The sequence below is a fragment of the Dendropsophus ebraccatus genome, chromosome 4, assembly GCF_027789765.1.
Source record: "Dendropsophus ebraccatus isolate aDenEbr1 chromosome 4, aDenEbr1.pat, whole genome shotgun sequence".
NCBI lineage: Eukaryota > Metazoa > Chordata > Amphibia > Anura > Hylidae > Dendropsophus > Dendropsophus ebraccatus.
Genome location: NC_091457.1, coordinates 30,238,364 through 30,262,974, shown reverse-complemented (window position 1 = coordinate 30,262,974; position 24,611 = coordinate 30,238,364). Strand labels below are relative to the sequence as shown.

The following is a 24,611-nucleotide window of genomic DNA, read 5'->3' as shown; positions in this document are numbered from 1 at the left end:
GTGGTGGGGTAATAATGTGGAGGTTAGTGTTAGCCACTTTACCAGCTAACACTAAGCCCCAACTTAGTAATGGGTGCCGTCTATCAGACCGCTTCCATTACCAAGCCTGTAAAGGAAAGAAGACAATACACAATTGGAAAATATTGTTATTCAAATAAAAACACCCCCACACCTCTCATCGACCATTTTATTGAACAAAGTCTTCTGCTCCTTACAGTATTATACTATCTGTACAGATTAGTGATGTCACAATACCAGAATTTTGAGTTCGATACCAATACTCGATTTTTTTAGTTCGATACTCGATACCAGTTCAATACCTCGAAAAAAAATACAACACCCCCCCTTATAAGATCAGAACCCTCTTCTCCTGACATCCTCTGTGCTGCTGTGACCTCCCCATAGATCAGCACACTCCTCTCCTGACATCCTCTGTGCTGCTGTGACCTCCTCTATAGATCAGCACACTCCTCTCCTGACATCCTCTGTGCTGCTGTGACCTCTCATAAGATCAGCACACTCCTTCCTCTCCTGACATCCTCTGTGCTGCTGTGACCTCCCCTATAGATCAGCACCCTCCTCTTCTGACATCCTCTGTGCTGCTGGGACGCTGTGACCTCCCCTATAAGATCAGACTCCTCCTCTCCTGACATCCTCTGTGCTGCTGTGACCTCCCTTATCGATCAGCACACTCCTCTCCTGACATCCTCTGTGCTGCTGTGACCTTCCTTATCGATCAGCACACTCCTCTCCTGACATCCTCTGTGCTGCTGGGACCTCCCCTATCGATCAGCACACTCCTCTCCTGACATCCTCTGAGCTGCTGTGTCCTCCCCTATAAGATCAGCACCCTCATCTCCTGACATCCTCTGTGCTGCTGTGACCTCTCCTATAAGATCAGCCCCCTCCTTTCCTGACATCCTCTGTGCTGCTGGGACCCTGCGACCTCTCCTATAAGATCAGCCCCCTCCTCTCCTGACATCCTCTGTGCTGCTGTGACCTCCCTATAAGATCAGCACCCTCCTCTCCTGACATTCTCTGTGCTGCTGTGACGCTGTAACCTCCCCTATAAGATCAGCCCCCTCCTCTCCTGACATCCTCTGTGCTGCTGTGACCTCTCCTATAAGATCAGCCCCCTCCTCTCCTGACATCCTCTGTGCAGCTGTGACCTCCCTATAAGATCAGCCCCCTCCTTTCCTGACATCCTCTGTGCTGCTGGGACCCTGCGACCTCTCCTATAAGATCAGCCCCCTCCTCTCCTGACATCCTCTGTGCAGCAAGGGACCAAACATTGTGTTTATTGGGGACAGCATGGGGGGGGCAGTAGTGGATTATAATGTGGGCGGATTGGTGGGGGGGGGGGGTCCAGGTTGGGTGAACAGCCCAGGGCCCAGGGTACATTTAATCCGCCACTGGGTACAGACTACAACCCCCACACTGCAGGGAGCTGGTGAAGGCTGCCAGGTCTGGACAGACAGAAGAATGTTACTCTGCCTGGCAGGTCAGTTCCTGTCAGAGGGCAGGGATGTGGGGGCACACTAGAGGGCAGGGATGTGGGGAGCACACCAGAGGGCAGGGATGTGGGGGGCACACCAGAGGGCGAGGGCAGGGATGTGGGGGGCACACCAGAGGGCAGGGATGTGGGGGGCACACCAGAGGGCAGGGATGTGGGGGGCACACCAGAGGGCAGGGATGTGGGGGGCACACCAGAGGGCAGGGATGTGGGGGGCACACCAGAGGGCAGGGATGTGGGGGGCACACTAGAGGGCAGGGATGTGGGGGCACACATCCCCCTGCTCTCACTTACTGCGGTACCACTCAAAGCATGAGGCTTGTCAAAGAAGAGGGGAGGGGGGATTTGTAAAGGGAGCTTATTTAAGGTGAAACAGACAGCCTGAACCTCGGCCAGCAGGAAGATTAACCTTTGCTGCTGGCCAAGATTCAGGCTGTCTGTTCCACCTTAAATAAGCTCCCTTTACAAATCCCCCCTCCCCACAGCTCAGGGAAGCTCCCAGATGTCAGGCCTCCGTTCCTCCGTGCATATTCATGTGTGCACACTCAGGCCGGTCACGAAGCGCAGCCACCGAGAGTGTGCATACATGAATATGCATAGGAACAGCGCCGCAGATGGACAGAGAGCGAGCCGGCATCAGAGCCTCACAACCTCACACTGAGAAGCGCAGCCCTAGACGCAGCTCCTCACACCGGCTGCATGACAGGAGGGATAGGAGGCTGAGGTGTGACAGGCTGCGGGTCATTAGCAGCGGGGGCCTGTTACACATAGTAGCCGACCCCCACTGCTTCTGGAGAGGCTCAGGATGGGTCAGATGCCACTGTTGGTTGTGACAGCGGCATCTGCACAGTTACATTGCCGGCACTAGCGATCGCTGTGTGCCGGCTATAACTTATCCCTGCAGTGAGCGGAGGAAGGGGCGGGCGGAGGAGGAGGAAGTGACGCCAGGGGGCAGGGGGCAGCACTCAGAGAACATGGCCGGCGCTCTGCTAGCCGCCGGCTGTGTTCTCTGCTCTATACTTTATGTTAAGCTGCGTTATTAGGCAGTTTAATATAAAGTATCGATACCAGGAAATCCTGGTACCGAATCGTTTTTTCGCCCGAAATATCGATAGTAGTATCGGTATTTCGGTGCATCGTGCATCCCTAGTACAGATAGCTGTTTACAGTCTGGTACCCAAGGCATGGCATTGCACTTAACCCCCTGTAGGCCAGACTGATCTATCGCTGCACCTGTGCCAGCAAAGAAGAAGGTTGGGTGACCCCCTTTCTGATTGAGACAGGAACAGTGCAGGGGGCAGAATTCATACTCACCATCAGATGTCTTCTTTCTTTACCAGACCCGACTCACTGAGATTGATGTGTGCCGAGTTCTGGCTCCTGAAATGTCCGCTCAGCCAATCAGCGGCTGAGGTGGGTCAATGCTGCAGTCACTGCCTGGTAGAGCTGAAACTGCAGTCCCTGCTCATCCAGTCAGTGACTACAGCGGTTTCCCGCCTCAGCCGCTGATCAGGGTAAATTTATCCTCCCCCCAACAGAGCACAGTCTGGCCTACAGGGGTCAACGTAACCCCCTGGGGGCCAGACTGCCACGTTCTTGCCACACAAAAAAAAAAACCTGCCCTACACAATGGCAAGGGTCTTTTTTAGACTAGCAGAAGAAATTCCATTGAATTATATGGGAAAGAAATGCCACAATTTGCAGAAAAAAGTGCCACCGAAAAAAACTACCTCAGAGAGAGAATAATGCCAAGTATGTTAGGTATTTCATGAACTTTCATTGACATCTGGCTGATGGTGTTTTTCCAAAATTTTAAAGGGGTAGTCCACCCAAAAATTTTTTCTTTCAAATCAACTGCTACCATGAAGTGCCAGAGATTTGTAATTTACTTCTATTAAAAAATCTCAAGCCTTCCAGTACTTATCAGCTGCTGTATGCCCAACAGGAAGTTGTATTATTTCCAGTCTGGAGAGCAGGAGAGGTTTTCTATGTTGATTTGCTCCTGCTTTGGACAGTTCCTGACATGGACAGAGGAGGCAACAGAGAGCACTGGGTCAGACAGGAAAGAAAACACCACTTCCTGCTGGACACACAGCAGCTGATAAGTACTGGAAGACTTAAGTTTTTTTAATAGAAGTGAATTACAAATCTCTGGCACTTTATGGCACCAGTTGATTTGAAAGAAATTTTTTTTGGGTGGACTACCCCTTTAAGGCAGTGTGAAACCAGCCTATGTGTGCACTTCTCCTGGCTTGTCCTAACAGCCCAGACTTTCTCTACGACATGTGAAACATTTTTTAAAGTACTGGGTTCACACTCTATTTTTGCCGTCCGTTTAACGTATACGTTTTATGAGGGAAAAAAAAATTGTGTGCAATCTGTTTTGATTTCCATTATAAAAAAACGTACCTGGTTGACCACGTTTTGGTGTACGTTAAAAGTAACCATTTTAAACGCACTACAAAAATGCATTGTAAACCCAACCTTACAATGCTCATTGTGTGTGTGTGCAGATATATAGATACTTTTTTTTCTTTTTCTTATCATGAATGCACATGTCCTTATAAATGTTATCTGACCATTTTTTTCGTGTTCTATTTATTAGGATAAGGAAGATATGTCCACTGGGATTTATACGACAAAGTGGTTTCTCCAATGCTTCTTAGATCGGGTAAAGACCATTGAATTTATTCTCATCAGTATTATCTCTATGAGTTTTCCATTTGGATACATGTGATGTGTTGTGGTGCTTATACTTGTTCTCAGCCTGGATGCTGTGGCTCTGTGTATTCTATTGTTGCAGAAACAACTATATTATAGCTTTTGGAGACAGTACAATTAATACCGGGGTTCTAATGCCTGCTGAGGTATATGGTGGTATTTCTACTGGCCCAGACTGATCCTTGTTTCACAGAGACCTTTCCAGTCCCACTAAATTGTCACAAAATTGTGGCAGTGCCTCTGACTGTTTTCTACGTAGAATGCTTTGGTTAGACCAGAAGTCATTGTCTTCCATGTACCTCTGTGCGTTGCTTCTCACAGAGATACACAGGGCAGTGACTTTCCTTTTTGTGTATATGTTTATTTATGGATCTCTCTATAGCAGTGGCCGACCTAGTCAGGCCTTACTAATAGGTTTTGGGTGTTTCTACCAGCTTCCTTTTCGCAGTACACTACATGAAATAGAATGTAGACAAATTCTTGTTTAACCCTTTCAGTGCCGCAGTTGTGCACCTGCACTGGCAGCCAAGACAATTCAGTATAATTTTTACATTAAAGGGAAACTATCAGCTGGTTAGAAGAATCTAACCTGCTGATTTGTCCCTAATGCGCACAAGAGGCTAATGACGGTAAGTTTACTGCCGTCATGCTTTGCATGGTTTCCATGCTATTAAGAGTTTAACCCCTATGCTGATTAGATGTTGTGGTGCACTGAGGGCGGGAATACCACCCCCCATTGCACCGATCTGCCGCCTGGCGGGCCTGCCTCTTGTAATGAATATCAGCGGGCCGTCCAGGGGCGGGCCAGATCAGTGCTCTATAGGTGCCAGTCCCGCCCCCAGTGCGCCAAAACACCTATTTAGCATAAGTATTAAACTCCTAATAGCACGGTAACAGATTCAAGGATGAAAGTAATAAACTTACCTTCATCCTCAGTGCCCCGTGCTCATTAGGGAAATTATACAAAGGTTATATGATAGATGGGATGTCACTGTATAGTTAAGATACAGACTTTTTTTTTTTTTTTTTAAATAGTCACAGCTCAATTTCTTCTTCTTTTTTTCCCCCTTCTTCTCTAGACACCTTTTACACTCACCCTAAGGCTATGGGACATCTATATCTTGGAGGGCGAACGAGTGCTTCCTGCCATGGCTTACACTATACTGAAACTTCACAAAAGTAGGACATAATGAGTCAAATAAGCCACATTACAGATTTAAGGGTTAGTGCGGTGCTTCACATTTATTCACTAAATAACACACATTACAAAGTTATACAACTTTGTAATGTGTGTTATTTAAGTGAATGGCCCCCTTCCCTGTGTCTCCCCCACCCCCCGGAAGGGTGGTGCATTGTTCTCACCGAATTACTGTCAACCCCGGCCGCCATCTTGGGACAATGATGTAATCTTCAGGAGTCTGGCGGGACCGCTCCAGCCGTCCCTCATGCCGGCCCCCCTCCAGCGCGTCATCAGCTGCTCAGCCGCGATTGGCTGAGCATAACGACTGAGGAGCTGATAACAGCTGGAGAGCTGGAGCGGTCCGTCCGGCCTCCTGAAGATTACGTCATTGTCCCAAGATGGCGGCCGGGGTCGACAGTAAGTCGTTGAGTATAATGCACCACACTTCCAGGGGTGGGGGGGAACACGGGGAAGGGGGCCATTACCTTAAATAACACACATTACAAAGTTGTATAACTTTGTTGTGTGTTATTTAGTGAATAAATGTGAAGCACCGCACTACCCCTTTAATGTTATATGTTCTAATAACTTGCGGTTAAGGTGGTATTACACAGGCAGATTGCAGCCTGATCAGGTAGATTGGCAATCGTTTAAGAAGCCTGCTACATGGCTCAGGTATCATGCAGACAGAGCTGCGTCAATCACTAGATCCTTCATATGGCCCTTTACATCCATCGTTGTCTGTTTCAAATCTCCTATTACACAAGGAGATGTGTGTGACAAGCGATGGTTTCTGATCAGCTGACAAACCAGCATTTGCCTATTCATTGGCTGATTCCTGGGTCTATTATATAGGGCAATATCAGTCTATTCGGCTATAATACAGCTATTATAGTTTTTGTACATTTTAAAGAAAGCAGGGACTTCTAGCATTTCTCCCACTCCTGGATAAAATATGTATTTTTGAAGGTATAAAAATATTCTGACAGGCCTGGTATAATGCAGTAAGTGCCAGTCTCCTAATATAGTATATTTTCATCAATGCTATAGTTTATGTATTTGTATATCCCTCCATATTTATTGGTGTAGTGCCTATAGCCTTTACTTATTTCCTGTCATTGTACTGTAGTGCCAGTAGTCTTCCTTTACTTATTCAGAGCGTCTGCTCAAGATGTCAATGGAGGATCTCCGGGAGTTTTTACAAGAAAAGATCGCCCGGTCCTTGAGTTATGAAGATGATATTGTGGTTGAACAGTTACAGACGTCCATGGCTGAACTGAGGAGGATGAAATTAGAGCTGCCACCACCGGGTATAGTGTTCATACGCTATGACTTGTTATTTGCATTAGTGTCTTTATTACATCAATGGCAATCACTCACTTTAACAGTGTCAATACAACTTCTAGTTAGAATTTTGGACCCATAGACTATATGCCAAAGCTATCAGCTAACCACCATTTGGGTGCCACAGTCATGGCTGTCATGCTAAATACTTAATGTTTTTTAAATCATATAAACACTACTTATGACTGCGAGCCGTCAGAGATATAGTTTACCAGAAGAAATGCAAAGAGGAACCTCCATTTTTCGCACAGGACGACAACAAGTAAAGGTGTGTCCCTACGGAGTAGCTCTACACGTAATAGAATGCTGCGAGTTCATGGCGAAATCCGCTGCGATTCCTCCCCTGTCAATTTCAATAGGATTACATACTTCTATAGAATTGTCATCCTGCTGCAGGTATGTAAGCGGCAGCCTCCTTAACCCCCCGCGGGCCGGGTTGTCCAGATGCCGGGAGCCACAGAACAAGCCAAAGCGCGGACCGGGTAATGTATGCACCAGGCCGCGGGGGGTTAAGGGGGCTGCCGCTTACATACTTCCAGTAGGATGACAATTCTATAGGAGTATGTAATCCTATTGAAATTGACAGAAGGGGAATTGCAGCGGATTTCACTGCGATTCCGCTACGTGTACAACCACCCCTTAGGGTACAAACACACACGGCATATACGCTGCGTATTTACTGCTGCGATACGCAGCAGATTAGATCTAAATTACTGAACACAGCATCAAATCTGCTGCGTATCTGCTGCGTATCTGCTGTGTGTGTTTGTACCCTTAAGGAGCATACAAAACTTGGCTGCAGTACAGAGTATGCAATACAAAGTAAAATCATCCATATAAAGTGTTTTAAGGGAAACTAGCAGCATGTTTAAAAATTTTTTAACTTTTTAATTAACCCCTTCATGATCAAAATTTTATTTTTTTCCAATCCCCTACAGAGATGGTTAGGGTCTTTTTCTTGCACCATTGTCAATGGTTTTTATTGGTATCATATTGGTGTAAAATCGACTTTTATTAGTTTTTTTTTCTTGGATTTGATTTACAAAATCTTTTGTTTTTCTTCCTCTTTTTGTTTATGCTGTTCTTTTCTTTTGGCCTGAAAAACGTCAGACAAAAAGTGTGTGTGTGAGGGCACCCTTTAACTCCACAATTGCTGTAGATTGCAGTGTTTCAGGGCTAGTGACAGTCAGCTGTGTGATCACGGCTGCCTGTCATCATCCTCTCTGCTTTTAGAACACTAATGTGTGAATGATTGCTTACACTGAAGCAGCCCCACACACAGCCACTTCATGTCAGGAACGTTTATATACATTCCTACTGCACGGGGCATCAGCATATATAGCCATATTGCTGACACAACAGGGTTTATACAAAAGTTGAATTTATACTTTCCCTCACTATTTTCTCGACTATTTCCTGACTTTCATTCTCCATGTGTATTATTCACTATTCCAATTTACAGCCAAAATAAATGTAATGTTTGTAATGCTCTTAATATTTTTCGACATTTTATTTCAGGAAAGGCTGAAGAATTCCCCAAAAAGACATTGGGTCAGGATATCCCTGTTCACCTGCTCCCTGTTAAAGCAACGGTGGGGTCCAGTGTCCAGAACAGAATGGAGGATGGCAGCACGTCCCAAAGTGTAAAACCTTCTGCAGATGTCAATGAGAATAATTCAAACACTGGGGATAGCGGTAAGACCATCATTTCGACTCCACACCAGAATGGTAGCTCAAGACCTGTGACTGAAGACTGTAAACCTCCCGTATCACAGCCCATAAATACAGATTGCCGCAAGATAAAGGAGCAAAAAACTGAATCTTATGTAGCAAAAACAGAAAATAGAAATGATGCTAACCTTAAAGAGAACGGGGTTCTTCAGAGTCATCCATTAGAGAATAAGGAAGTTGTTACTGAACCAAGTATTGTAGATGACAATCCAGATCTGAATGGTTCACCAGCTCCAATTACTGAGAAATCTGAAAATTTTACCGTACCAGATACAGCCTCCCAAATCATGGATTGTAAGGAAAAGACAACCATTAATCCCGCCTTTACTGACAAGGTCCAGTCACCACAACATTTGCTAAAGGACAGAAAAGAAGACATTTTTCCTGGTGAGTTCCAGCCATGTTCTGTGGAAATCACCCCTTCCCAAAGTGAAGACCTTCCATCTTATGATACTTTGCCTGTTACAGGAACCACATATGACCTTTCTACTCCAGAAGAAGACATCACTATGCCAACAGGACAATTGGCATCTCTTCTGCCACCAGAATTACACGTCAGAAGATGTTCTTCACAATACGATAATATGTCAGATTTAGATCAAGAAGAATGGCCGCCCTGCCCTATAGACTCCTCCTTGGGTAAACTAGAAGCAGAGACAAATATATGTAATGCTCTTGACCTGTCCGCGGAGCAGCCCAATGTCCTGGACAAGCTCCCGCACTTGACACCTACAATGTCTTGTCACCAAGGACCCACAGGCAGTGTTCCTACTTTACTTGAGACTCCACATGACTCGCAGGAAAAAAAGAGTTCTCTTACCAAGTCGTCCCCTTCATTAAGTCATGCATTTAGCGCCTGCCAAGTCATCAAGATGGTCACTGCCATTCAGGTGTCTCATGTGGACAATCACGACCGCCATGACATCAAGCAAGTAGCGCACCCCTTGCCTCCTAGCCTCAAACTCGCACTTACATGCCGTAACCATACGCAAGAAGAACAGAATAAAGAAATTGGTCCCATACAACTAATTCAGTATGGAAATGGCCCCATCCGTCAGTGTACAAATCTCCCAGCTTCACCCCAGATGTGTCATCGAAAGCAAACAGAAAAACATCCACTTAAAGCCCTCTCCGATAACAATTTCTACTCAACCAATCAGACTGTATCCCAGATGTCTAAATCCATAACATTCTGAACGAGAGTGACGTCCGCTCCCCCCTTTGTACTTGTTTAATCATGCTTTGCGGTATATTGGCCATTTTTATGCAGGACATAAAAAATAGGCCCGATCCATTGCACAGACTAGAGAAGACGGTGATCTGCTGCACTGGTTTCATTGGCCGGATTATAATTGTTTTTATTATTATTTTTTTTATCAACAATTCACAAAGTGCTTATTATTCCTATTTAATATGTTGTTGTTGTTGTTGTTGTTTTTTCCTTTAAAAAAAAAAAAAAAAAAAAGAGGCTTGCACATAGTCATATGGTGATAGCATTGTCTGGTCAACATGTATAAAGTTACACTGTTGACCTGGAGAAAAGTTAGCATCAGGGGTCTGGTCTGTGGTACAATTACGCAGTTATTTTGTTATAATAGGAAACTGTCGATACATACATCCATATTGTCCCATAGCAAACCGTCCAGGCGGTTGGTATCTGTTGTTAAAGGGAATGTGTCATCCGACAAGTTTTTTTTTTATTTTTTATGTTAACCATGTATGTTTTTCTAATTTTCCATTTATATTTTTAGACTTTATTGCAGTTTTATTCTAAGCTACTATGCTAAGCCTAATAATTAACTGACACTTCTTTTTCTGTAAAGAAAACTCTTTACCATCACAGGCAGGATTACAATGTAGGTGAAACCTATATATAACACAGTATGTGATGGTCACAATTCACATTGACGTCTGCACTGGTCACAGGGCATACCTAGAACACCACAGAAATCAATGTGCCAGGCCCAATGTGTCGTTTCCTATGATCCATAGGGCTGCTGTAAAGCATCTCTCTAAATGCTGTTAAGAGTAGAACAGGAGTTCAGGCACAAGAATGTGCAAAACAGTAAAGTAAAGGAATTTATAACCACAAAATAGAAACCGATTAGGAAAACATGTTCAGTATATGTCTAACCAGTAAAAAGGAAATTTAGGTGACACATTCCCTTTAAAAGAAAATAGAGTACTATGTTAACCTATGACCTGTCTGCCATGTTGTATACTCCATTTTTCTTTGGCCATACAACTTTACAACATGAATGTTAAGACATAGCATTTGCACAAAACGTTTTCTAGCATGATTTTTTCGTATACTTTTGTACATTTATTAATCATTTATTGCATTTACTTCTCAGTTTTTTGTTGAGATGTTGGTTCATAATGTTGCATTCCAAATCAGGATTTTATGTTTTTAAGTTATTTTTTTTATATATATTTAATGTTATCTCTTACACTCATCAGGAATTCTTCATTTTCAACAATAACAATTATTCATATTCATCAAAAAGTTCTTTGGCTTCCCATATTACCTGCGTATTTTTGTGTCCATATTACAGACGCAAGACCCGGCCTGACCACAGATCTAATGACCCGAACTGACAGCTGTATAATATGGACACAATATGCAAGTTATCTGTTTGTGTATGGGCTGTCTTAAAGGGCATTTTTTTCCCTGGACTTCAAGCTCATCCAGAAATATTGTTGGGATCCAGTGATTGTGCTGACCAGTCCATTAAAGACTGTCCCCTGGCCCCATTTAACTAACAAATAGTTTTTGCATACCATTGTTTTGCTCCATAACATTAGCTATGACCCCAGCAACAGCCATAACTTTATAAAGATAAGGCAGTAACCTTTAGGCTGTGTTCCCACTATGGGATTGTATTTCGAAATGACGGCCACAAATAATCATGAGCTCACCTTTTGCTCTTTAAAGATGGCCTGTGCCCGTAATGGGAACATAGGGGGAGTTTTATCAAACTGGTGTAAAGTAGAATTGTCTTAGTTGCCCCTAGCAACCACTCAGATTCCACCTTTCATTTTTTAAAGTATCTGTGAGGAATGAAAAGTGGAATCTGATTGGTTGCTAGGGGCAACTGAGCCAGTTTTACTTTACACCAGTTTGATAAATCTCCCCCATAGTCTCATGGTGTACTGCTTAGAAGTCAAACTTCTTACCAATACCAAAGCATTACACCATTACTTCTGTCACCTTGATAGAAGGCAATAAGGACTCAGCAAACATCCCTTCAATCTCATCTCTTCTGTGTTTTAATATTTGATTAAAACACCTTTAAGTTTCACTGTCATTTGAAAATACGGTTGACATCATAGAAAGTTTTGATCTGTCGGGGGTCTCTCACTGATTGCTCGGCTGATCACTTTCTATACTCTTATTAGATGGGCTCCATAGACTTATACCCGTCTCCTGCAGCAGGACATGGAGAGCAGGGCTTAGCTGAGTGGCCTATACCCCAAACCATCGAACTTTTTTATTAGTGGTGTAAACTTTGGCGTGCTGTGGGAATTGCATGCTAAATCCGTCATTTCAAGTGACCCCTTCCCGGTCCATTTTCAGATCCATTACAAGTGCTATCTTTCTATGTGCATAGACATTGATGGGCTCTCATAATCGGAGGGAGGTGTACTGGATACACCAATATAGTAAGTTGCAGCCTGAATGGTATTGTTTATTTACATTTGTTTGTCAAGGCAGTATACTCCGGATTGTTACAACTGTCTGCTTGTATAATATATAGCTATATTTTTTATTAATTGTTCTGTACAAATTTTTTGGATCGATGGGGTTTTGACAATGAGTCCTTCCATCAAGTGCACTTTTAGCCAGCAAGTGAACGGGATTTCTTCTGGTTACAGTTGTTTATTACTATGTAACAGTGTTTGTGTATTTGTTACTATCATTACTAGTGTGTTTCATGAATCGATCTGTTATATTTCATGGATCTAAAATATTCTGTCCTTCATAAATACTGACTTAATAATTGCACGACTGACTTCAGAGGTATCTGTATGGAGTGTTTCTGAGGGGACAATCTTTGATCCATGTACCACAGTATTCCTCCCTTTTTTTTTTTTTTTTAAATAAAGTTGAATTGCACTTGTAATGGGCCACAACCTAAGGATGTTAACTTTGGTCAGTTGTCTGAATAAATTCTTCTAGCAAGCAGGCTCTTTGCGATGGATGATATGTGGTGCTTTGAGATGAGACATCTGTCCTCACAATCAGTTCTTTGTTGAGGTCCGGCTGTCGGAGTGACATGAGACGTCTAGTATAACTAGGCATCTGGTGAGGTCATAGAACAACAGTGCGATACATGAGTACTCCACTCTTTACAGGGGTTGTTCAATTCTTCTAATTTACATGATGGGGAATAAGTGTATGATCACAGGGGACCTGACTGCTGGGGCCTCCTACAATCCTAAAACACTGACCCACATCTCTTTTTGGAATCGAGTGGTCACAGGTGCGGCATTCATTGTCGGAGATAGTGGAGAACATTGCTTGACTATTTGCCTTCATCCCTGTTACACTCATAAGTGTACTGAGCTCTTCCCCTGGGTGATCGCCCAATGACCAACCTGGAACTAAACGACAAAGGATTCTACTCAATAGCTATTGGCCGACATCATGAACACAGAGGAATTATTTAAAGTAGAAAACAGAATAGTAAACTGAAAACAGAATAGTAAACTGTGACCTGCGGGATGTGCAAAAAGAACACATTGTTTGTTTTTCCCCAGTTGGGTCCAGAATACACAATTTTAAGAAAATTTTTAAAACATTTCACAGTTCCCCGGCATTTGGTGATGTCTATGTAACGTGCATTAAAGTGTTAAAAATAATCCCAACCTTTATAATTGTTACTGTGAACATGGAGGACCTATATAAAAATGGTTACAATATTCTTATTAAACTTCTTGAATTAAAGTGTCGTTTGGGAAGATACAGAAACATTTATTCAAGCATCATACTCAATGGCAACGTTTTGACTTCTCTGGGTCTTTCTCAAGCCAGGACTCACTGGAGGAGGAGGGAGGTGCTACAGTCTCCATGACAAGTCAGAAGTTTTCACAAATGACAGTGACACTTTAAGGTTAAAAGTCTACACATCAGTTACCTTTTTTTTTTTTTAGTTCCCATAATTCTTATATAAAAACAAGTCGATGTGAATCGATCTTAACCCTGGAGCAAAATGACTGTAATGTAAGTGCAAACGAATCATGTAAATACAAAGTGGATCAAAATAGTAATATGGCATTAGGAAGACTTGTCTGCCATGTCAGACAATGGCTAACTGCCCATCTGTTTAGGCTGAGGCTACGTGACCAAAATATTTTGCTGTCACATGACTTAATTACAGTTGCAAATAAATCACATAGAAGTCGCATAAAACTTGCATTGAGGTCTATAGTGGCAAAGTCGTGTGCAACTTACCCTCTGCAAGCAAAAATCCATCAGGCTAGTGCTACATGGTGATTTCTCATGATCTGGTGATCAGAAACCACAGTCTCTTGCTGCCCACATGTATACATGTGATCCTACTCGCTTGTATAGAGGAGTCACACGATCACACAGCGGATTTTGGTTGCGCAATTAGAAATCATTGTGTAGCCTTAAGAATGGATTTTTTGTGACTACCGAATAGCGGTCATGCTGTATCACAGTGTGGTATCATATGTGATTAAAGTTGCTGTGTGGTCCTCGCCTTTACCGGTAGGGGAGAACATTGAATGCAGCCCAAGGAAGCCCAGGAAAACATGGATATATCCAACTTTACCCAGTGGTATTTAAATGCTGAATGATCCGACTCCGCACGCTCAAGTTGTCCTCATCTCCATCTCACCTTACATGTAAAGTCCCTCCCCAAGTCCCAAGCAGGGTCAGTTATGTGGGGGGGGGGGGGGGGGGGGTGCTACAGCTTGCTGCACACTTGCTGCACACTGGAAAAGCCTTTTTAACTCTTCTAACTTTTAGAGATGAGCGATTCTCAAGCATGCTCGAGTCCATCCGAACCCGATCGTTCGGCATTTGATTAGCGGGGGCTGCTGAAGTTGGATAAAGCCCTAAGGCTATGTGGGAAAACATGGATATAGTCATTGGCTGTATCCATGTTTTCCAGACAACCTTAAAGCTTTATCCAACTTCAGCAGCCCCCGCTGATCAAATGGCGAACGATCGGGTTCGGATGGACTCTAGCATTGATTTTATTGCATTGCCGGCAAAAAGCGTATGTTTTCTTTAACCCCTAGAAGACCCTGGGCGTACCTGTACTCCCTTGGTGTCGCTTGAGGAGTTAAGAGGGGGACCGCGCTCTGAACCACCGCAATCCCGGGTGCTTTTTGCAGCCCAGGACCGTGGCTATTAGCGGGCACGGTCCGTTCGCCGTGCCTGATGATTAAATGCAGCTGTCAACAGCTTTAAAAAGTTAAAGAGCAGCTTTTGCCATTCCCTGGTGTCTACATGTTTTGTATCGCCGCGTGCTTAAAGGTGAAGTCCGGCAAAAAATTTTATTTAAGTATTGTATTGCCCCCGAAAAGTTATACAAGTCACCAATATACACTTATTACCAGAAATGCACATAAAGCGCTTTTTACCCTGCTCTTACTACTGCATCAAGGCTTCACTTCCTGGATAAAATGGTGATGTCACGACCCGACTCCCAGAGCTGTGCGGGCTGTGGCTGCTGGAGAAGATGATGGCAGGGGCATGCTAAATGTCCCTCCAGTGCCGTGTCCCTCAGTATCCCCCTGCCATCAGACTCTCCAGCAGCCACAGCCCACACAGCTCTGGGAGTCGGGTTGTGACATCACCATTTTATCCAGGAAGTGAGGCCTTTATGCAATAGTAAGTGCAGAGAAAAAAGCACTCTATGTGCATTCCCCGTAATAAGTGTATATTGGTAATTTGTATAACTTTTGGGAGGCAATACAATACTTCGCCGGACTTCTCCTTTAATTGCCCAAACTATTAATTTATCACGGCCAAATCCAGAAAAATTGTAATAAAAAGCAATCAAAAAGCCGCATATACGCAATCAAGGTACTGATAGAAAGTACAGATCATGGCGCAAAAATGACACCTTAGACAGCCCCATAGATGAAAGGATAAATGCGCCTTAAGCCTGGGAATAGAGCGGAAGCAGCAACATTTTCTCTTATTTTTGACGACGTGTGAACATAGCCTTACCCCCACAATCTTTTTAAGAGGCAGATGTGACTAAAAGTCTTTGATAAATTCTTCCCAAAGTCTCAGTATTGCTCCAATTTTCTGCTCATGTTATACCCTTTAAAGCCCATCAACTAATTAAAATAAACCAAAAACAGCATCACTTTGGTATATCATCGTTGTGTTGTTAAGAAATAGATAAACCTTACTTTCCTCTACATTGACCATAAAATGTATTATAAAAAAAAAAAGTTGGCCCGTACGGGGATCGAACCCGCGACCTTGGCGTTATTAGCACCACGCTCTAACCAACTGAGCTAACCGGCCATGAATAATACAATTAGAGTGCACAATGCTGCCATACAAAAGAAATTTTTTCAGGATTTTTTTGCTTTGTAATATAAAACCAATAACTTTATGTTGGTAAGACACAATAATCACACCAACAAGAAATATCCTTGACGTGTTTGTTCCCGGCTGTTTAGCCTATTACGTTATGCTGGCATGTCACCTTTCATACTAAACTTTGTATTGTTTGTTGTAAACAAGAAGGAATACTCCACTTACTACACTGCTGCATGTTCCACTTTCTTTAGGCTGTCTCGAATTATCGCTCGAATTTTTGCAATAACGATCGCATTTGAGCAATAATCGTTCCGTGTAAACACAGCAAACGATCAAGCGATGAGCGATAAATCGTTCATTTTGATCTTTCAACATTTTCTCAAATCAGCGTTCGCTAAAAATTCGCAGATCGCTTCGTGTAAACAGTCTTTCAAAGATTCACCCTATGTAAAAGATGGGCTTAAGCGATCTTAAAAACGATCGCAATAACGATTTTTCTTACGAACCTTCTAAAGATTTTTCTCCATCCAAACGCTGATGGTTTTAAAAACCAAATCGTTGCTTCAAAATCGTTAATTGTTCGATTGTGCGAATTATCGTTCCGTGTAAACCCAGCATTAGTCATTCTTATTAAAATATCATCTAAAAATACATTGGCCCGTACGGGGATCGAACCCGCGACCTTGGCGTTATTAGCACCACGCTCTAACCAACTGAGCTAACCGGCCACTAATGCAGCATTCTAAGTTGTACTATTCTGCAGTACAACGCAAATAAGGATTTATATATTTATTTCAAATTTATTTTTTTTTTTCTTAAACTCCTTCCCAACCCATGATGGACATTTATAGGTCCAGTGAGGGTGTATGATGCTCTCTGCAGACAGAACCTATCCGTAATTGCTGACATCACTGATCGCTTGGATGCCGTAAACAGTATAATTAAATTCACACACTCCATAGATCTGATTTCAATAAGGACAAATTATTTTTGCGGATTGTGGACGATTGCAGACATATATGGTACTGAAAAACTAACTGAACGTGTGAATGTAACCTAACTAACTGCAGCATATAAACAGTTTTGACAGCTGTCATTGGTGATGCAGTGGCCAGGCCTTTGGCAGACCGTACATATGCATTGCATTGATCTAAGTGAGCAATCGAGTGGCTAAAAAGTGCTGGGGGGGGGAATTAAATATTCAAATCCCATTTTCTAAAAAAAAAACAAAACAACATTTAACATATTTGGTATTGCTTCATGGTGACTAATAAAGTTTACCTGTCATGAATCATGAATTACGTTGATCTGTACCAAAACCCTCTACCAGTGGAAGTTTGGGTAGATGGATATGACCAGTTGACCGGTCCATTACTATGCACAACCCCCACTGCATAGTACCGACCAGGTGAACAGACTTCACACTGATTTGGGTCAGTGCACTTCATGAGAGATACGCTTTAAAATGATAACATTACTAATTTCCGCATGGTCAACAGTAAAAATGCAAAGAAAAATAGCAATAGCAAGTACAAATTTGCTGGGGTTTTTTTTATCACAACCCAGAAAAAAATTTAATAAAAAGTCTTAAATCTCTGCAAATGTGTTACTAAAAAAACAATTAAAAAAAAAAAAAGTTTAGTTTGCTTTTTTATAGTAAAATAAAAACTTTCCAAGGTTGGCATCATTGGATTTATACTCACATGTAGAATACATTTAGCATGTCAGTTTTACCATATGGTGAATTCATGGAGTTATTGTCCCACAAGTGTTGTGTTTTTTTTACACATAAAGGTAACAGTAAGATAAAAGTACAAGTTGTTCCACAAAAAATAATCACTCACACAATGATAGTGAAAGAAAACGCAAGATAAAAATGTAAAACTCAGGGGAAGGTGTTAAAGGGGTAGGCCACTTTCATACTAAATGTATATTAGGAAACAAAGAAGAACTTCACTTTTATCTCTCCTCCGCTGCAGGCTGGCATACATGTTTACCATCGATGATCGGTATCCCACTGCGTGGCTTCATTCCGCTCCTGCGGCGCCGCTGGTAATGACGTCACGTTTCTTCTGACCCTCTTCTTTCTCCAGGGCTTTTGAAGTCCGGAAGTCAGGGTCTCCAATGCATCTCAATGAGAGAGCTCTCACAGAGATGCATCGGGACCGTAACTTCCGTCCTCCTAAACTGCAGGCCAGGCAGCGAAGAGGTCACATGGGCACCACCATGATTTGAGCAGGGCCATAGCACTGGAATGAAGCCACAGCATGGGACGCTGATCATCAATAGTAAATATACATGCCGTCCTGCAGCAGGAGGGAGAAATAGAGGAATGCTTCTTTAAGAAAAACGTATACTTATCTTCCTGGTTCCCCAGTGATGCACAGCACTTCTGAGATCGGCCTCAGATACTGCCCGCTTAACCAATCGGCAGCTGAGTCCAGATACCATTGCACTGATTGTCCAGCAAATTGCCTGCTCAGCCAAACTCTTTAAACTTAAAGAAATCCCCTCGAACAAAAAATAGAAAGTGGTCCCCACTGTCTACCCATGATCCTCCTTCCCTAGTAAGAGCAGGTTTACACAGTTAAAGGGAACCGGTCATTACTTTGATGCTGCCTGGACCGCAAGTCATTGGGGACGTCCATGACAGCTTCTCCAAATTCACCAACCTTGACTGATAGATCTTGCCTTATACCCAGACAGGGAGAGATCTATCACTCATGGCTGACACCGCTGGGAAGAAACACGAGGGGCCACCCCAAAGACAGCATGAAAGGGAGGACAGCATGAATTTGCAACCATAAACGTGAAAAAGTCTGCATCAAAATCTGCATGGTTTGGCTGTAAATATTGTGGGAAATATAAGGATAAGTATCATGGGAACACTAAAACTTTTGGATCCACTTGTGTTATTGGCTCAAAAACTGCATGTGTGATTCCAGCCTAATAGACAGTGATGATAAATGTAACTCTATCCGTCTTCATAGTCACCATGTTTTATAAAAGAAAACCACCAATTGGTAAAAAAACACTCGGTTTTATTAGCTTTTCTATTACTCAATAAGCTTCTTAGCCTTAAAAAATCTCCTCAGGTAAATAACTTGCCACATGGCGAGAGCAACAAGACAAAACATGGAGAACACGCTGAAGTAGAGAACCCGCAAACTTGTCGATTCTGGGGAGAGAAGAAGTAGAAAAAAACAAAAAGTTAGCAATGTAGCATGAAGGTGTGAAATAGGTCCCAACATCAGTCACACTCCCTCATCCATGAGGTACCAGAAGACGCCAAGCCAGACTGCGCATAACCAGGCACCCCCAAACCATAGAATAAGACAGACTTAGAGGAGCACCAGTCAATGAGCCCTGTGTATTTAGTGATTGGAAAGGAAGAAAAAGAAGGCACTCCGACCACCTGCAACTGCTATTTTCCTGGGTCCCAACCTCCGTGCAGCTGCTGTGCTGTAACACAGTTTTTATGGCACTGCAGCATTCGGTTCCTTGACTGCTGCTATACAAACATGGCAGCCAATCAATAAAGTAAAGCCGCACACAGAAAGAATTGATCTTTTTTTTTCCCCCAATCCATTTACAATTTAGTTACTAAAAAGCAACAATTGCCAAACAGCTGTGATGTGGACAACTGCTGCACACAGACAACTGACACTAGCACCACCTAGTGGTGGAAGGGGGTCTTACAGATCTATGTTGACAGCACCACAAAATGTATTATAAAATCTGGTGTTGTCTACTTTACCACACAAGCTGTAGCCAGATGCTATATACCTTCTCCTCCTTCTGCATCCTGCTGTCAGCTACTGACTGACTTCTTAAAGCAGACCTGTCATTTAAGGTGATTTTTGAGTGTATGGAAGCTTGATGGAGGGGAAACATTTTTGTCTGACAAGTTTCCTATATTAGGGTATGTGCACACTGAGGAACCCGGGCGGATCACCAGCCGCAGATTCCGCAGCTCAGCCCCACTCATGTGCATCTCTGCCTGTGTCATAGACTCCCTTCTATGGTCAGGCAGATTCTGTCATCTGCCCAAAGAATGAACCTGTTCATTCCTTGGGCGGACGGCAGAATCTGCCTGATCAGAGAATGGAGTCTATGGCACAGGTAGAGATGCGCACGCTGCCGAATCTGCGGCTGGTGATTTGCCCGGATTCCTCAGTGTGCACATTCCTTTAGCTTGTACTATTGATCTATGCAACGTTATGTATATTTGGGGGGGTGTCTCCCCACTCTCCCTAGACAGACGATGGGGGGATGGGGTAGATTGGATTACAACTGTCCATCCTTTTCTTCTCAAAAAGATAAACTGCTGCCAGAGGAACATGGCAGGATTGGTCAGTCGACGGCTATGGCATGTGAATGGGCAGCTTCAGCCTTACTCACCATTTGTGTCCCTCATCTCTTCCTCTCTTTTCTTCATGTAAGAAAAGTCCTTAACAATAGAGTCGGACAAGTCCTCCAAGCGTCTTAACTCCACCTCCAGGGGCTTTAGCTTCTCGGCCTTAGCCAGCTGAAAGAAGACAGACACCACCATGACATGTCAGGCAGGACCATTTTTAGCATTCTGCTAAGTAACTATAGGCACGGCCATAGCCGACCTCCAGGTCTGAGGTGGAGCAGATAATGGTTCCGCCCAATCTTATAACATTTACACTAAGGAGAGAGATGTGTGAAATCGATACCAAACGCTTACAGCTTCATAGTTCTTGGCTTCCACGCCATGCTTAATATTGAGAACAATTAGCTGATCCGGAGGTCGCACTGCACCTAGAGAACAGGAAACCACAAGGGTTAAGTACGTGAATAATGGCGGCACCGAGTACAGTCCCATCTATCCAACAGAACTAACCGGAAGGGGTGGAGCTCTGAAAGCAGACTTCATACACTTCATAGTCCTCAGTGGTGAAGGCAAATTTGCCTTTCTTTGCCTCTTCTTTAGAGAACAAGATATGTCCTGTGGCGTCTGTGACCTGCAAGAAAATCATGTGAATTATAAGATGTGCTACGTGTAGAGACGCAAAGAGGGTAGAAGTGTGGTTAGGGAGATCACTGCTCCCCATCATCGTGTGTATACAAGGGACACGTAGTGTATATACAGATCATCTGACCACTCTTCACTTCCCGCCCCACATGTATGCTCTGTGACCGTCTCTGCAAGGAGAGACAATGCTTAATGCTGCCAATAAAAGCAATAAAGCTCTGGACGCCAGGTTATATACCAGGGGTCCTCAACTGGCGGACCACGGAGGCCAGCTGTCCGGACCCCTGCTGTATACTGAGCTGCGCTGTTCCCCTCTGCACATTAACTATGAGCGCTCGTAACAAGCGCTCATAGTTACCGTGCAGCAGCACTGACAGAGAGGGAGCCGTCGGCTCCCTCCCCGTCAATCATTCTTGTGGCCGCAGCCGTCACAAAAGGCTGCTCTGTCCTGTCTCTGGTTTCCGCGCTCGAGTGGTGTCACTGGAGCGCCGAAGCCAGGACAAGGGGTGAGCGGCCTCTTGTGACCGCTAAGAGGAAGAGAAGAGGAGACGCCCAGACCCAGGTGAGTATAAGTGTTTGGTTTTTTTATGTTATATGCTATATGGGAGGGGGAGCACACAGCAGGGGGGCTATATACTACTGGGGGACTATATACCACTTGGCGAGCGCACGGAGGGGCTATATACTACTGGGGAGCACGAAGCAGGGTCTATAGACTACTGGGGGAGCTATATACTACTGGGGAGCACAAAGCTGGGGTCTATATACTACTGGGGCAGCGCACAGGGGGACTATATGGGAGGGGGAGCACACAGAGGGTCTATATACTACTGGGGAGCACAAAGCGGAGGTCTATATACTACTGAAGGAGCGCACAGGGGGGCTATATACTACTGGGGGAGCACACAGGGGTCTATATAGTACTGGGGGAGAACACAGGGGGGGCTATATACTACTGTGGGAGCACACAGGGGGGCTATATACTACTGTGGGAGCACACAGGGGGCTATATACTACTGGGGGAGCACACAGGGGTCTATATAGTACTGTGGGAGTGTAACACTTTAACTAATGTTCAGCTCGGACCTTCACCTGACAATAGACCCCGGTAAGTGGACCTTTACCATAAGTTGTTGAGTTCCCCTGGTATATACTATATAGCCATATATCATCTCATTAGGAGGAAGCAGACACCAAATTAAACCAGTAGTGTAGCACAAACCTGTCAAAATATTTGCATTCAGCAATGATATCCGAACCCTCTGCATAGGATTCCCCGCGGCTGCAGAAGTTGGATGCCACCTTAGAGAGTCCTGGAAAACACGGATACAGCCTATGGCAGCATCCAACTTCTGCAGCTGCGGGGAATCAAACCCAGAGCGTTCCGGTTCGGATAATGTTGCCGGACCTGAACATTTTGACAGTTTCGCTCTACACTATAAACCAGTCCTACAAGACTTGAAGGAGTTGTCCATAATTACCACCACGTGGGATCTGCTATGGGGCGTGCGGAGATAATTGCCGTCTGCTTGTCACAGTTTCAGAGGCAACCGCCCAGAGAATACAGAGAGAACTGTGCACAGCCCAGAGAGTACAGAGAGAACTGTGCACAGCCCAGAGAGTACAGAGAGAACTGTGCACAGCCCAGAGAGTACAGAGAGAACTGTGCACAGCCCAGAGAGTACAGAGAGAACTGTGCACAGCCCAGAGAGTACAGAGAGAACTGTGCACAGCCCAGAGAGTACAGAGAGAACTGTGCACAGCCCAGAGAGTACAGAGAGAACTGTGCACAGCCCAGAGAGTACAGAGAGAACTGTGCACAGCCCAGAGAGTACAGAGAGAACAGTGCACAGCTTAGAGTCTAATTCACATAGCTCCGTTTGCCCTTTCATTGTAACTACACACTAAAGGTCCATTTATTATTCTGCTGGGATCGCTTCAATATCATGTGTATACAGATCACTGCTCCCATCATGTACATACAGGGGACACGTCATGTGTATACAGATTACTGCTCCCCATCATCATGTGTATACAGATTACTGCTCCCATCATGTGTATACAGGGGACACATCACGTACACAGAGATCACTGCTCCCCATCATCATAGGGGACACATCATGTGTATACAGATCACTGCTCCCATCATAAAGAGTATACAGGGGACAAGTCATGTATATACAGATCACTGCTCCTATCCTGTATACAGGGGATCACTTCACGTCTTGTGTATACAGATCACTGCTCCCATCATGTATATGCAGGGAACACTTCCTTTGTACACATATCTCTGCTTCCATCATGTATATAAAGAGGACACATCACGTATACAGAGATCACTGCTCCCCATCATCATAGGGGACACATCATGTGTATACAGATCACTGCTCCCATCATAAAGAGTATACAGGGGACAAGTCATGTATATACAGATCACTGCTCCTATCCTGTATACAGGGGATCACTTCACGTCTTGTGTATACAGATCACTGCTCCCATCATGTATATGCAGGGAACACTTCCTTTGTACACATATCTCTGCTTCCATCATGTATATAAAGAGGAAACATCACGTATACAGAGATCACTGCTCCCCATCATCATGTGTATACAGATCAGTGCTCCCCATCATATGTATACACATCAGTGCCCCCCATCATATGTATACACATCAGTGCCCCCCATCATATGTACACACATCAGTGCCCCCCATCATATGTATACACATCAGTGCCCCCCATCATATGTATACACATCAGTGCCCCCCATCATATGTATACACATCAGTGCCCCCCATCATATGTATACACATCAGTGCTCCCCATCATATGTATACACATCAGTGCCCCCCATCATATGTATACACATCAGTGCCCCCCATCATATGTATACAGATCACTGCTCCCCATCATATGTATACAGATCATTGCTCCCATCATGTGTATACAGGGGACACGTCATGTGTATACACATCAGTGCCCCCCATCATATGTATACACATCAGTGCTCCCCATACTATTGTGCAGGACAGTCACTGATGTGGTGTGCGCGGATTGGGGCCACGTCACTTACCTTTATGTGTGTGACGGATCCGGGCACCTCCGCCGCCTCGTACGCCCCGGTCACCAGCACATCCTTATGGATCTCTTCCTTCAGACACTTCCTGCCGCCCGCGGGGAGGTAGAAGGAGATGGCGCCGGTACCGGGCAGCAGGACGCACGAGACGAGGAGCAGCGCGAACCCCACCATGACCATCGCACAGCGCATCCAGGTACTGAAGGGCGGAGCCAACCTCTAGGGGCGGGGCCAGCACAGCGGTTGTCACTAAGTGTAGAATGACGTGTTGCGGGGAGACTTCCTGTATGGGGCGTGACCAATGTGAAGGGGGCGTGTCGCTAGGTGTACCGGATGACTAATACAGTGAGGTTTCCCGAAATGAGGGCGGGGCCAACCTCTAGCTTTTAGCCTGCGGCTTTTAGTACCCTAGGTATTCAGAGCGACATGTTGGGGAGAGGTTTCCTTTATGGGGCGGAACCAATCTATAGGGGGCGTGTCCAGGACAGCAGCTCTCACTACGGTAGGTACTCAGAGT

General features: G+C 44.4%; 2 protein-coding genes and 2 non-coding genes across 5 annotated transcripts in view; 1 reads left to right on the top strand and 3 right to left on the bottom strand.

Annotated features, from left to right (window-relative positions):
• Window positions 1-12,613, top strand: part of LOC138788003 (USP6 N-terminal-like protein) — a 69,487-nt gene extending 56,874 nt beyond the window's left edge. The window contains exons 12-15 of the mRNA XM_069965414.1: window positions 4,119-4,184; window positions 5,314-5,413; window positions 6,572-6,724; window positions 8,277-12,613. Coding sequence (XP_069821515.1) covers window positions 4,119-4,184; window positions 5,314-5,413; window positions 6,572-6,724; window positions 8,277-9,685 — 1,728 coding nt within the window. The 3' untranslated portion in view covers window positions 9,686-12,613. The remainder of the gene's footprint in view (window positions 1-4,118; window positions 4,185-5,313; window positions 5,414-6,571; window positions 6,725-8,276) is intronic.
• Window positions 12,614-15,928: 3,315 nt separating this feature from the next.
• TRNAI-AAU (transfer RNA isoleucine (anticodon AAU)) lies at window positions 15,929-16,002 on the bottom strand. The gene has a single exon. It is a non-coding gene; the product is annotated as a tRNA-Ile (tRNA).
• Window positions 16,003-16,674: 672 nt separating this feature from the next.
• Window positions 16,675-16,748, bottom strand: TRNAI-AAU (transfer RNA isoleucine (anticodon AAU)). Its single transcript has one exon. It is a non-coding gene; the product is annotated as a tRNA-Ile (tRNA).
• Window positions 16,749-19,040: 2,292 nt separating this feature from the next.
• LOC138789543 (transmembrane emp24 domain-containing protein 10-like) lies at window positions 19,041-24,319 on the bottom strand. 2 transcript variants are annotated; one of them, XM_069968243.1, is made up of 6 exons: window positions 24,092-24,319; window positions 20,888-21,008; window positions 20,732-20,805; window positions 20,422-20,548; window positions 19,807-19,861; window positions 19,041-19,198 (listed from the first exon to the last, which is right to left on the bottom strand). In XM_069968243.1, exons 1-5 carry the CDS (start codon window positions 24,284-24,286, stop codon window positions 19,851-19,853), a joined length of 528 nt encoding a protein of 175 aa, XP_069824344.1. In that variant the 5' UTR covers window positions 24,287-24,319; the 3' UTR covers window positions 19,041-19,198; window positions 19,807-19,850. The 2 variants fall into 2 exon arrangements, with proteins under 2 accessions (XP_069824344.1, XP_069824343.1); XM_069968242.1 differs by lacking the exon at window positions 19,807-19,861 and having other exon boundaries at window positions 24,092-24,316.
• Between the last annotated feature and the right edge of the window lie 292 nt (window positions 24,320-24,611).